Source organism: Loxodonta africana, chromosome 18 (genome assembly GCF_030014295.1).
Source record: "Loxodonta africana isolate mLoxAfr1 chromosome 18, mLoxAfr1.hap2, whole genome shotgun sequence".
NCBI classification, from domain to species: Eukaryota; Metazoa; Chordata; class Mammalia; order Proboscidea; family Elephantidae; genus Loxodonta; species Loxodonta africana.
Window position 1 is genome coordinate 74956157 of NC_087359.1, and position 14998 is coordinate 74971154.

The window sequence follows — 14998 nt, forward strand, 5'->3', positions numbered from 1 at the left end:
TGAGCTTATGGAGCTTGTCCTTTCCCCCCAACCCAGGCTTTGGAAGACAGTGATGTGGAAGAAGTAGTGAGAATGGTCCAAGGTGAAAAGTGGTGGTAAGAGAGAAAGCATGAGCTCTTAGGTAGATGAGATCAACTCAGCTTCCACTTTTAGGCTATGTAATATAACCTCAACGTGTCTATCGTAATCATTGACTGAAAGCAAGAGTTGGTAAACTTCCTCTTTAAAGGATCAGATTATAAATATTTTAGGGCTTGGTCACGTATACTCAGTCACATAGTCTTCTTTGTTTATTATATTTTTGAACTCTGAAAAATGTAAACCCATACACAAAGATGATGGGCCAGATTTGGGCAGATTGGGCAACCCACTGTTTGTAGCTTTCTGACCCCTGACTTAAAGCACAGGTTAGAGATAAGGGGTTACAATGGAAGGCAGGTTTAGAGGGAGAGTATTGATATATGCTAAATATAGCTGGAGCCCTACATGGCTTAGCCTCCGAGTATCCTCACAATCAAAGAAGCAAATCCAACTACCAGAAAGTAATTGAAAGCGTTTCACGTCTTAATTCAGCTGCTCCAGAAAACACTAAGGGATTAGGAAAAAAACCAAACCCATTGGCACTGGATCAATTCTGACTTGTAGCGACCCTGTAGGACAGAATATAACTGCCCCATGGTGGCTCCTAGGCTGTAAAAAAAAAAAAAAAAAAAAAAAACTGTAGATCTTTATAAAAGCAGACTGCCACGTCTTTCTCCCATGGGGCAGTTGATGGGTTCAAACCACCAACCTTGCAGTAAACAGCCAAGAGCTTTAACCACTATGCCACCAGGGTTCCTTCTCCAAGGGATTAAGGCAGTTTAATGCATGGAAAAGCGTCTTCCAACTATCCTCAGCATTACTGCTACTCTCAGGGCAGCTGCTCTCTGAAACTTTTCTTGCTCCTACTCTCAAATTTCAGTCCACCAGCTCTCCCCAACACCCAGCCAGCCCACTTAGCTTCTTTTTTCCTTCTCCATTGTCACCCTCTTTCTCTGTTTTACTTCTTTATTATGTAGATCAACTTAACCTTTCTGACATTTTTAGTTTTCTCATTGCTTTCCCCTTTATCCAGGTTCTTAATACAAAAGAATGCCTGGTAACTGACCCAATAGATAATAGTCTCCCTCTGAAGCCAGAGAGAGGAGGAGACTGTAAATATCCATATATAAATGATTATTGATCCAGTTCACAGTAAAGATTTTAACCCCTCTTGAAGGGAAAACCAGGAAACAAGATTTATGTAACCTTAGAAAGGTTTAAGGGGGCATTGGTGGATCAGTGGTAGAATTCTCAGCTTCCGTGTTTGATTTCCAACCACTGCACCTCATGCATAGCCACCACCCATCTGTCACCAGAGGCTTGCATGTTGCTATGAAAATGAGCAGGTTTTTAGTGCAGTTTCCAGACTAAGACAGACTAGAAAGGAAGGCACGGGGATCTACTTCCAAAAATCAGCCAGTTCAAACCCTGTGGATCACAACAGTCCAATCAACAACTGTTCTTGGGGATGGTGCAGAACTGGAGAGCATTTCATTCTTTTGTGCATGGAGTTGCCATGAGTTCGGTGATGACTTGATGGCAGCTAACAACAACGAAAAAGGTTGAATTTGTACCTATTTGGCTCTTCTGTCTCCATCTTCTTTGCAGTTGCTAGACATAGCAGGAAACCTCCTCGAAAGACCACTAGTAGCCCAAGATGTGTGTGATAAATACCTGGTCCTCATCAGAATGTTCAGCCAAGACCTGGATGTGGTGAGGATGATCTACAACCAGCATGTCCAGGAGGAAGCAGAACTTGGTAAGCCTGGTTGCATGGAGTCCTACACTGGGTGTAGCGTCCTGTTACTGTGAAGGATGGCGCTCACCCTTTTGGTTTTATTAACTGTCCTTGTATGGTTCTGTGACATTCCCCAAGAAAAGCAAGTGCCAACTCTTGCTTGAGATTCCAGAGCAGCCGAGGTAATTGCAGAGGTCAGTGAAATGTGAATTTATTTGTATCTGCGACTGGGATTGAGAGGCTGAACCAGAGAAGTGAAGGCTTGACCACCACTGGTCAGCTGAGACCTCGACGTGTGTATGAGATAGTCATCGATCCGTGTTGCCACACTGGTTAATCTTCAACATACCTCCATTCCACACTAGATTTTTACACACCTGAGAAAAGTTTCTTATGCCTCCTAATGCCATAGCAACCATGCTTCTGGTCAGAGAAACCAGAAGGAGCCTGACAAGGACAGGACCATGATAAGGTGTGAAGTCTCCATTTTAATTACAAGTCTTATATATAAAAAAGAAAGAGTTGCTGTTGAGTCAGCTCTGACTCCTGGCAGCCCCACTTGTGTCAGAGAAGTACTGTGATTCATAGAGTTTTCAGTGGCTGATTTGTTGGAAGTAGATTGCCAGGTCTTTCTTCTGAGGTACCTGTGGGTAGACTCGAACCACCAACCTTTCAGTTAGCAGCTGAGCACCTTAACTGTTTGCGCCACTTAGGGACTCCTACAATTCTTATAAGCCCCGTGTTATAGGCCTGGTCTTATTTGTTTGAAAGTCAAACAAAAGTTCCATTCAGATTTATAAACCCTTCTTGAGTCTTTGCTATACGCAAGGCATGATTGTAGACACTGTATGCAGTGGCCGGTCAGAGTGAGAGAGAAAAGAATTAATACTAAAAGGTGGTCGTTCAAGGAGCAAGCCAGGTAGACAGTTACGAGCACAGCTAAGAATAGAGCATAGGGAAAGTGAGAGGTGCTTGACTTGAATTATAAAAAATTGTAACAAAACTGGATGAATTGTGGGTGGGAGATTCAAGGAAGGGTTTGTGGAGAAGGTCGCCTTGAGCCAGGTCACGAAAGGTGGGAGAATTGTTAGCTGGAGAGAAGAGGCAACAGCCACTTAAACCAAGAGGCGGAGAGAATGTGGAATGACCAGTCAGAATGCCCGTAGCCAAGCAGGTATGTGGAGGGAGATCAGGTTGGCCATGCAGGTAGGTGCTGGAGCCAGATTGTGAAGTGCCCTGAGTGCTCTAGTAAGGAACTTGGAACTCATTATTCAAGCAAGGGGGAATTATCAAAGGTTTTTAAGTAGCAGTGTAACAGGACCGCTATGTTTATAAATGGGTTTCATAGTTGGTAGTTAAGAATTGCCTCCACTGGGGAGACGAGAGGGTAGAGGGTGTTAGAAGCTGATGAAATGGACACGAAAAGAGAGAGTGGGGGAGAGAGCAGGCTGTCTCATTAGGGAGAGAGGAAATCAGAGTATGTAGCAAGGTGTATATAAGTTTTTGTGCGAGAGACTGACTTGATTTGTAAACTTTCACTTAAAGCACAATAAAATTTAAAAAAAAAAGAATTGCCTCCACTGAGGAAATCATTCCGAGAAAACCTCTTGGCCCCAGCCTTATGTAGGACCATCATCATAACTTCTTACAGTTGAATACAGAGTTTAAAAATTCCAATGCCTTAGAGGCTATGAGAGTTTTGCTGCTGCATAACAAATTATCACAAACTTAGCGGCTTAAAACAACACTCATTTATTAGCTCACAGTTCTGTAGGTTAGCATGGGTATCACAAGACTGAAATCAAGGTGTTAGCCAGCCTTGAGTTTTTGTCTGGAGGCTCTGAGGAGAAAAAATCCTCTTTCAAGCTCATTCTTGTTGGCAGAATTTAGTTCTTGTGATTGTAGGACTGAGGTCCTGTTTCCTTGTTAGCTGTCAGCCAGGGGCCACTCTCGGCTCCTAGAGGCTGCCCACATTCCTTGTCACGTGGGCCCCTCCATCTTCAAGCCAAGAGTGGCAAGCCGAATCCTTCCGGTGCTTCAAATCTCTGACTTCCCCTTGCACAACCAGCTGGAGAAAACTCTTTGCTTTTTTAAGGGCTCACCTAACTAGATCAGACATACCCAGGATTTTCACTCTTTTGCCATAAAACATAATCACGGGAGTGGCAGCTAATCATATTCACAGGTTTCACCCACACTTAGCAGGGAGGGAGTTATACATGGGTGAGGTTCATTGGGGTCATCTTAGAATTTTGCCAACCACAGAAATGAAACAGGAAACAAGAATAATGGACCTGGGCTGAGCATAAGACAATAGGGAGTGGTGTGGTCCATAGTAAACTAAAGGAAGCGGCCATTATTCAGCTCCAGTTGATAATGAGAAATAGCAACTAACTGTTGCCAGATATTCTAATTTTACTAGAAAAGCTAGAAACTCTGATCTTTTTTTAATGAAATCTCAAAATTGTTAAATTTTGACAACTAATTATAAACAAACCAACCCACTGTATGTACTACACACACGCACACACACACAAAATCCAGGCTGTGTTAACTCTGGTCAAGTACTTCATAATCCATACAGCCAGTCTCATTCATAGCCCTTTTTTAATTCTCATAGAAATCCTAGAAGTTAAGCAGGGAAGATATTATTCCCATTTTATAGATCAGAAAACAGGCCCAGAGAGATTAATTTGTCTGTTTCAGGCAGTGTTTCTCTACCCTGACTATACAATTAGAATCATTTAATGCATTTTTAAATTATACCAATGACCAGAACAGTTAACTCAGAATTTCTCAGGTGGGGCCCAAGCCTGAGTCTTTTTCACGGATGCCCAGGTGATGCCAACACACGGCCAAGTTGAAAGTTATAAAGTCTAAAGTCATAAAGCTAGTGAGTGGAAAATCACGGCCAGGAAACCTGGCCCTCTGACCTAGTTCAGCATTCTTCCCAGGGTCACTTCCTTACTCGCTAGCAGAACAAGGGGATCTTGCAGGAATTCTTCACTGCAGTTTGACCAGAGGGTGATTTTAGTGTGTAGAGGTAGGTGAGGCAAAAAGTAGAGCAACTGGTAGGAGGCGTTGCTGCGGTGCATCAGTGCCCGCCTGCGGGGTTGGTAGCCTCTCTTCAGCCTGGCTGTGTTGGGTCCCCAGGGTTCGCCCCGGTGCACAAGAACATGCCCGCTGTGGCTGGAGGTCTTCGCTGGGTCCAGGAGCTAAGGCAGCGCATCCAGGGGCCCGTCAGCAACTTCCGCCATCTTACACATCCGTGAGTATCTTATTCCTAAAAGGCAAGCTTGTTTTGGACTTCCATTCCTTGCTATGAATTTTGAGATTGTAGAGAGGCAACTCATTTACCTAATGCGTGTTAATTATATTAATTTCTTTCCAGCCATCAGCCAGATGCTTATTGGCCAAACAGTGTTATGGATTGAATTGGGCCCTCAAAAAGGATCTGTTAAAGTCCTAATCCCTGTACCTGTGAATGTGGCCTTGTTTGGAAATAGGCTCTTACTTTGAGAATGTTATCAGTTAAGTTCACTAGGTCATACTGGAGCAGGCTGTGTCCTCATCCCTCCTGAGTGGTGTCTTAGAAAAGGGGAGAGCAGACATGGAGACACAGTCAAACAGGGGAAGACGCCATGTAAAAATACACCTACAAGCCAAGAACTGCCGAGAGATGCCTGGGGCTACCAGGAACTGGAAGAGACAAGAAAACATCTTCTACAATGGAAAGAGAGAGCATGGTCCGGCAACTCTGTGAATTCAGACTCCTAGCCCACCAAAAAGGAACCCTGGTGGATCAATGGTTAAGCACTCAGCTCCTAACCAAACCGTCAGTGGGTCAAATGCGCCAGCCTCTCTGTGGGAGAAAAGATCTGGCAATCAGTAGAGTTTGTTGTTGTTACCGTTAGGCGTCGTTGAGTCAGTTTCGACTTACAGTGATACCATGCACAACAGAATGAAATACTGCCCAGTCCTGCGCCATCCTCACAATCGTTGCTATGTTTGAGCCATTGTTGCAGGAACTGTGTCAATCCATCTCTTTGAAGCTCTTCATCTCTTTCACTGACCCTCTATCTTACCAAGCATGATGTCCTCCAGGTCCTGGTCCCTTCAATAACGTGTCCAAAGCAAGCAAGATGAAGTCTCATTATCCTCTCTTCTAAGCAGTATTCTGGCTGTACTTCTTCCAGGACAGATTTGTTCATTCTTCTGGCAGTCCATGGTATATTCAGTATTCCTCACCAACACTGTAATTCAAATGCATCAATTCTTCTTCGGTCTTCCTTATTCTTAGTCCAGCTTTTGCATGCGTGTGAGGCGATTAAAAATACCATGGCTTGAGTCAGGTGCACCTTAGTCCTCAGTGTGACATCTTTGCTTTTCAACGCTTTAAAGAGATCTTTTGCAGCGTATTTGCCCAAAGGAGGTCTTTTGATTTCTTGACTGCTGCTTCCATGGGTGTTGATTGTGGGTCCGAGTAAAATGAAATCCTTTACAACTTCAGTCTTTTCTCTGTTTATCATGATGTTGCTTATTGGTCCACTTGTGAGCATTTTTGTTTTCTTTATGTTGAGCTGTAATCCCTACTGAAGGCTGTGGTCTTTGATCTTCATCAGTAAGTACTTCAAGTCCTCTTTACTTTCAGCAAGCAAGGTTGTGTCATCTGCATATCATAGGTTGTTAATGAATCTCCCTCCAATCCTGATGCTCTGTTCTTCTGCATATAGTCTAGCTTCTCGGATTATTTGCTCAGCATACAGATTGAATAAGTACGGTAAAAGGATACAACCCTGACGTACACCTTTCCTGACTTTAAACCGTACAGTATCCCTTGTTCTGTTCGAACAAATGCTTCTTGTCTATGTACAGGTTCCACACGAGCCACAATTAAGAGTTCTGGAATTCCTATTCTTCCCAATGTTATCCATAATTTGTTATGATCCACAGAGTCAAATGTCTTTGCATAGTGAATAAAACACAGGTAAACATATATGCTTTCAGCAAAGATTCATCTGTCGTCAGTAATGATATCCCCTCGTTCCACATCTTCTAAATTCAGCTTGAATTTTTGGCAGTTCCCTGTCAATATACTGCTGCAACCCTTTTTGAATTATCTTCAGCAAAATTTTACTTGAGTATGATATTGTTCAATAATTTCTACATTCTGTTGGATCACCTTTCTTTGGAATGGGCACAAATATGGATGTCTTCCAGTCGGTTGGGCAAGTAGCTAAGGTCTTCCAAATTTCTTGGCATAGACCTCGAGTGAGCTCTTCCAGCATTACATCCATTTGTTGAAAAATTTCCATTGATACTCCATCAGTTCCTGGAGCCTTGTTTTGCCAGTGGCTACAGTACACCTTGGACTTGTTCCTTCAGTTCCATCGATTCATGCTCATATGCTCCCTCCTGAAATGATTGAAGGTAGATCAGTTCTGTTTGGTACAGTGACTGTGTATTCCTTCCATTTTCTTTGGATGCCTTATGCATTATTCGGTTTTTGCCCATAGAATCCTTCGGTGCTGCAACTCAAAGCTTGAATTTTTTCTTCAGTTCTTTCAGCTTGAGAAGTGCTGAGTGTGTTCTTTCCTTTTGGTTTTCTATCTCCACCCCTTTGCACATTTTATTTAATACTTTACTTTGTCTTCTCAAGCTGCCCTTTGAAATCTTTTGTTCAGCTTATTTCTTCCTTTCACTTTAGTTACTACTTTGAAGAGCAAGTTTCAGACTCTTCTGACATCCATTTTGTTTTTTTTTTCCCCTTCCTGTCTTTTTAATGACCTTTTGCTTTCTTCATGTATGACATCCTTAATGTTATCCCACAGCTCATCTGGCCCTAGGTCATTAGCATTCAATGCGTCAAATCCGTTCTTGTGATGGTCTCTAAATTTAGGTGGAATATACTCAAGGTTGTACTTTGGGTCTCATGGACTTGTTTTAATTTTCTTCAGCTTCGACTTGAACTTACCTGTGAGCCATTGATGGCCTGTTCCTAAGTAGGCCCCTGGCCTTGTTCTGACTGATGGTATTGAGCTTGACTGATGGTATCTTCTCTTTCCACAGCTGTTGTCAATTTGTTTCCTGTGCTTTCCATCTGGTGAGGTCCATGCATATAGTCACTGTTGTAAAAATGTATTTGTAGTGAATAAGTCATTAGTCTTGCAAAATTCTATCATGGGATCTCCGGCATCACTTCTGTCACCGAGGCCATATTTTCTAACTACTGATCCTTCTTCTTTGTTTCCAACTTTCACATTCCAATCACCAGTAATTATCAATATATCTCGATTGTATTTGATCAATTTTAGATTGCAGTAGTTGGTAAAAATCTTCAATTTCCTCATCTTTGGTCTTAGTAGTTGGTGTGTAAATTTGAACAATAATTATATTAACTAATCTTCCTTGTAGGTGTGTGGACATTGTCCTATTACTGACAGCATTTATTTCAGGATAGATCTGGAAATGTTCTTTTTGATGAGGAATGCAATGCCATTCCTCTTCAATTTTTCATTCCCGGCATGGTAGACCATATGACTGTCCAATTCAAAATGGCCAACACAAGTCCATTTCAGTCCACTAAAGCCTAGGATATTGATCTTATGCATTCCCTTTTATTTTTGGACGACTTCCAATTTTTCTTGGTTCATTCTTCATACATTCCATGTTTAAATTACTAACGGATGTTTGTAGCTGTGTCTTCTCATTTTGAATCATGCCACATTTGCAAATTAAAGTCCCAAAAGCTCAACTCCATCCACATCATTAAGGTCGCCTCTGGATTGAGGAGGCAGCTCTTCCCCAGTCGTGTTCTGAGTGCCTTCCAACCGGAGGGGCTCGTCTTCTGGCTCTATGTCCGACAATGTCCCACTGCTGTCTGTAAGTTTTTCACTGGGTAATTCTTTTCAGAAGTAGATCGCCAGGTCTTTCTTCCTAGTCTGTCTTAGTCTGGAAGCTCTGCTGAAACCCGTCCACCACAGGTGACCCTGCCGGTATTTGAAATACCAGGGGCGTAGCTTCCAGCACCATAGCAACCTGCAGGTCACCACAGACTAACAGACGAATGGTAGCTGTAAAGATTACAGCCTAAGAAATCCTATGGGGGCAGCTCTACTCTGTCCTGTAAGATCGCTGTGAGTTGGAATCAACTCAAATGCATACAACACCACCAGACTCCAGTACTATGAGACAATAAATATCTGTTCTCATAAACCACCTAGTTTGTGGTATTTTGTTATGACAACCCTAGGAGACAAAGGCAAGGAGCCCTGGTGGTGCAGTGATTAAAGTGATCAACTGCTAAGTGAAAGGTCGGTGGTTCGAAACCACCAGATGCTTCTTGGGAGAAAGATGTGGCAGTTGCTTCCGTTGAGATTTACAGCCTTGGAAACTCTACAATATTGCTATGAGGTAGAATCAACTCGACAACAGACAACAGTCAGGAGGGAGAGCTGAGTCCTCGTGCTTCTGAGACCTGTCCCCCATGCCGAAGGGAGTGAATGTGGGGATACGGTGGGGTGGGCTGTTGGGGCAGCTTCTAGAAATGCACACTATGGTAGCTGTCATAGGTCCCATTCCCTGGATGCAGACCCCAAGATTTGTATGCATGAAGTTTATAGGGAAGCTCTTGGGTAGAGAGTGAGGGCAGTAGGATTGGGCAGAGGAAGAGATTGAGCTGCGGTGGTGCAGTGATTAAGAGCTCAGGCTGCTAACCAAAACGTCGGCAGTTGGAATCCACGAGCTGGTCCTTGCAAACCCTGTGGGGCAGTTCTACTCTGTCCTATAGGGTCGCTATGAGTCCGAATCAACTCAATGGCAACAGGTTTGATTTTGATTTGATAGTTGCAACCCAGGCCTCAGCCTTGGGAGCTCTGATCCTTCTGAGTGGCTCTGAATTGAGACAAGAGGGCCTCACCCTTACACCCCCCACATCAGCTAGTCAGTGGACTCAGGCTTTCCCAGGGAGGGTCCTGACCTTGGCTAAGGGGCTCTCTGGCTGAAGGCAGGGCCCAAAAAAGGACACAGTTGTGCTATATTGGCAGCCAGTGCTCTGGCAGCAGCATAGTCAGAGCTTGGTCCCAGAGGGTGTCTGTACAGCACCCTGCCTCTCCTCCAGGGGGTTATCTGTATGGCACCCTGGCCTTCCTCCAAAGGCCTTCCTAGCACACAATTTCCAAGATAATTCCAATTTATTTTAAACATGAATGTAAATTTGTATTATACCCCACAATATATATTCATTGAGTATTAAAAATGTTTTCCACCATCTGTCAGTTTGTTGAACTGTATTGGCTTGCATGTTGCTATGATGCTGGAAGCTATGCCAACAGTATTTCAAAAACCAGCAGGGTCACCCATGGTGGACAGGTTTCAGCAGAGCTTCCAGACTAAGAAAGACTAGGAAGAAAGACCTGGCAATCTAGTTCCAAAAATTTAGCTAATGAAAACTCTGTAGATCAGAACAAAGTATGTCCAACTGGACTCAAACATGCCAATGATAGTGAAGATGGTGTAGGCCCAGGCTACGTTTTGTTCTGTTATATTTAGGTCACTGTGATTGGAGCTGACTCGATAACAGCTAACAACAACAACGAAAGTGTTTTAGAATCCTCACCAAGAAGCGAAATGGAAGCTGCAGAGACTTTCACTGTACTTATTCCCGGGACTTCTCAAGCCCCACTGTGCGGCTGCCCACAGGCTCAGAGCGAGAAACCTCGCTGTCTTCCAGCCTCGTTCTCTCAGAGATGCGAAACTGAGACTTGTGGGAATACCACGGCTTTTGAGGGAAGAGGAGGTGTGATCCCACCCTCTGTTCTTCAGCATTTTCCACTTCTCCTTGGTGCCTCAAAGATGCATCTGCTAAAAAAAAAAAAAAAAGCTCTCCAAAAAAGGGAACTAAGCACTGGACCGAACTCCAGCAAATCCAACACTTTCTTTCCAGGCGTAAGGGCTTATTCTGAAAACTGAAGGGCTCTTGTGAAGAAACCTTGGATTGGCTTAAAGAGCAAATGGGTTTTCAAGAATCTTTCCAATAAGCTGCCTCATTTTGCTGACAAACAAAAACAGACACTCCACACAGTTAGTGTGAAAGTTGCTAACAATTAAAGATGCTTCACCATCATTTAGTGCTGCAGTGTCAAAAGCAGGGGACACAGTCACAGGTAACAGGGCCTCCCCCAGGCTTTGTTCATGCTACCTGTGTGCATGTGTGTGCATGTGTGTCTGTATGGGCGTGTGAGTGCATGTGTGTCTGTGTGAGTACATGTCTGTGCGTATGTGTGTACACATGTGTCTGCATGTGTGACTGCGTGTGTGTATATCTATGTGCATGCTCATGTATGCACCTCGTGTGTACCTGTGGGGGTGGGAGCTGGGAGGGAACCTCATGTAAACATGTCAGTGGGGGGTGGAGTTTCTTATCGCTTGTCCTCGATGGATTTCAGAAAAGGGCATATCTTTTTTTCCCTTTCTCTTTTTTTTATAATATCGACAGTTTTTTTCTTAAACACAGAAAAGTACAGCACCAAAAATTTTTCTTTATATCTCAATTTCCCTTTTATTCAGATTTTTGAAGGGGCTTATTTACTGTGTGCATGACTGGCTCGGCTAGGGTGAGGGAGTTGGTGGAGCCCTGGGTGGCAGGAGGGCTGGAAGTGCTGTGGGAACTTATGGCATCCCTGTCACCTGGGGGGCAGCCTGTATTTCGAGAAGTGCAGATGCCCTCTAGTGGCCTATGGAGGATGTATGGGAAGGAGAATGCAGGCTTGCTTGGGGGCCACTGGAAGCCAGCCCACAAAGCTATTCCATCTCTTCTTCTTTACAGGCTTCAGTTGATTACTCAGACATCACTTTTACTTCTTCTAACTCTTTATCATTTTTCACCTCTTTTGTATGTGTAGTTGCATGGAGTCTGCTGAAGGAAAGCGAATGATACAGAAATATGAAGATACGCTGTCACTGCTGGAAAAGTAAGGTTCTGGGATTGTACCACTGTGCGGACTGCAGAGCCCCCAGGATCCATTTGCAGCTCCAAGTCTGTGCAGATTCCTCAGTGGCTCTGAAATGTCACTCTGTGTTTTATGTTATAATCATGATATTTGTGAGTATAGTATTTCTGGGTTAGAAACACGGGCTCTGGGGAATACAGCTCTATTCTGGAAACACATACTTTTCCTGTGCAGTTTTGTTGGGAGCACGAACCTGGCAGAATCAGGAAAAGTGGGACACTCCTAGTGGCTCTCTGAGACCTGTGTCACGGAGAATCTCAGGCACTGCTCACAAAGCAGAAAGTAATCTTTATGAAGCACAAAGAGAAAATGATTTTTAAAAAACACTTCTTTCATCCTTTTATGGAGAAAGCATAGGAATGAAAATTTTATGTGGGCTCACAGTTGTTCCCACTTAAAGCTGCAGTAGGCCTTTTGGGGGTGCAGGATCTAGGAACAGCCTGCTGTCTCTTCCCTCTGCCATCTCTTCTCTCCCCTGTTCCGAGAGTCTGGATTGTATGGGTATCTACTCCTTGTTCCCCACACGCATATCTGCTCCTTGTTCCCAGCACACGTATCAGCTCCTTGTTCGCGATGCGTATATCTACTCCTTCTTCCCAGCACAGACATCAACTCCCTGTTCCCAGAACGCATGTCTACTCCCTGCTCCCAGCACACGTATCTACTCCTTGTTCCCAGCACATGTATCTTCTCCTTGTTCCCAGCAGGCATATCTACTCCCTGTTCCCAGCAGGCATATCTACCCCTTGTTCCCAAAAGGCATATCTTCTCCTTGTTCCCAGCAGACATATCTACTCCTTGTTCCCAGCAGGCATATGTACTCCTTGTTCCCAGCACGCATATCTACTCCTTGTTCCCAGCAGGCGTATCTACTCCTTGTTCCCAACAGGCATATCTACTCCTTATTCCCAACAGGCATATCCACTCCTTGTTCCCAGCATGCATGTCTTCTCCTTGTTCTCAGCGCGCATATCTACTCTTTGTTCCTAGCACGCACATCAACTCCCTGTTCCCAGCACGCATATCTACTCCTTGTTCCCAACATGCATACCTACTCCTTATTCCCAGCTCGCATATGTGCCATTCCTCACCTCCACCCCTTGCGCCATGCTGTTGCTTCTGCCCCGAATGCTCACTGCTCTTTCATGTGCAACCTCTGCTCATTGTCTGAGACTTGTTCACTTCATCACCCCTTCCAGGAAACCTTCCCTGACATTCTTCTTATCACCCCCATCCTCCCCTACCATTCAATGCCCAATACCCTGTCCATCTCTCTAGGATTGTACTTGCAGCATTATATTATGATTATGAGCTTATCTGTGGTCTCCATTATTAGCTGCATTTACCACGAGGTGTTTATTCTTCATTTTACCCTCCCTTTCCCATGCAGCACATGGCAGGAGCTCGGTCAATGTGTAATGACTGAATGGACAAATGTCCTTGAGCTACAGGAAGATTAGGGGGAAACAAAGCTTACCCAGTAATTTCTTCTAACTTTTACTGAGGCCAGTTGCAACTTCCATTTATACCCCAAAAGACACTGTGGCATCTCCCTTCCTACTGTCCTCTGAATTAAGTTCTGGCACTTTAGAAGTAAGTGGTCACCTGCAGGAGCTGCCGTCGCTGGCTGGGTCGTTGACTGACCTGAGAATATAGCCAGGTATTTTACTAACAGTATCTTCAAGGGCAGTGGTGGTTCAGTGGTAAAATTCTTGCCTTCCACGCAGAAGACCCAGCCAATGCTTCTCATGCGCAGCTACTACCCACCTGTCAGCAGACGCTTGTATGTTGCTTTGATGCTGAACAGTTTTCAGTGGAGCTTTCAGACTAAGACTGGTTGAGAAGAAAGGCCTGGCAGTCTACTTCCAAAAATCAGCCAATGAAAACCTTCTGGATTATAATGGTCCAATCCCATTGTGTATGCAAATGGCGCAGGACTGGGCAACATTTTGTTCTGTTGTGAATGGGATTGCCATGAGTCGGGGGCTGACTTGATGGCACCTAACAATAATATAGTATATGCAGTTCTTATTATAAAACATCACTAGGAGGTGGGGAGTTGGGAGGGGGCTTACTAGGCATTGGGGTGCTGTCTTCAATCCTCGCAGGTATGAGACAAGACTTTATGAAAACTGGTGTCAGACAGTATCAGAGAAGTCGCAGTACAATCTTTCCCAGCCACTTCTGAAACGGGACCCAGAGACAAAGCAGATCACTGTCAACTTTAACCCACAGGTAAGTCAGGTGACAGGACCCCCTTTTGGGGTTCCTGAAGAGTTTCATTTAACTCTGCTGATTTCAGAGGCAATGAAGTGTGTTTGTTTTGCTTTTTTTTTAAGAGTACATGAAAGATGCTTAAAAGAATTTGCACCCTGAATTACGCCTTTGGGATGAATTCTGAGGTGTAGTGCATTCATAAATTGTCTGTGCTCACGTTCTTCTCCAGAGTCAGAGAAGAACGTGAGCATAGACAACTATTTCACAGACAACTATAAAATATTTTATTTTCCACAGCAGGATATATTTCAAAGTATCACTGACCACTTAGGACCAAACCTAGTCCAATGGGCCTGTCTCAAACACAAAGTCCCATTGCCGTTGATTCCGACTCAAAGCAACCCTATAGGGCAGAGTAGAACTGCCCCATAGAGTTTCCAAGAAGCACCCGGTGGATTCAAACTGCTGACCTTTTAATTAGCAGCCAAACTCTTAACCACTATGCCACCAGGGTTTCCACCCCACCAAGATACTAAATGTAAAGGCCATGGAGTAGACACTGGAGGGTCAAGAAGTGTCAGACCTGGGTCCTGCCACCAAGGAACCCACAATCTAGTTGGAGAGCTGGAACCTAAACACACAAACATCTATCTTTACTAGATTGTTGTTGTTAGTTGCCGTTGAGCCATCTCTGACTCCATGTATAACAGAATGATATGCCCCCTGACCCCATGCCATCCTCATGACTGCTGGCATGCTTGAGTCAGTTGTTGCCTTCCAACCTAGGGGGCTCATTTCCTTCATTATATCAAACAATATTCTGTTGCTATCCATGGGGTTTACACTGGATAAATTCTGGAAATAGATCACCAGTCCTTTCTTCCTAGTCCTAGTCTGGAAGCTCAGCTGAAACCCGTCCACCATGGTTGACCCTGCTGCTATTTGAAATACT

At 44.2% G+C, this 14998-nt stretch overlaps 1 protein-coding gene across 1 annotated transcript in view; it reads left to right on the forward strand.

Annotated features, from left to right (window-relative positions):
- Nucleotides 1-14998, forward strand: part of DNAH9 (dynein axonemal heavy chain 9) — a 486803-nt gene that overhangs the window by 51162 nt on the left and 420643 nt on the right. The window contains exons 9-12 of the mRNA XM_064271783.1: nucleotides 1690-1840; nucleotides 4973-5087; nucleotides 11722-11790; nucleotides 13938-14064. Of these exons, the coding sequence (XP_064127853.1) occupies nucleotides 1690-1840; nucleotides 4973-5087; nucleotides 11722-11790; nucleotides 13938-14064 (462 nt within the window). The remainder of the gene's footprint in view (nucleotides 1-1689; nucleotides 1841-4972; nucleotides 5088-11721; nucleotides 11791-13937; nucleotides 14065-14998) is intronic.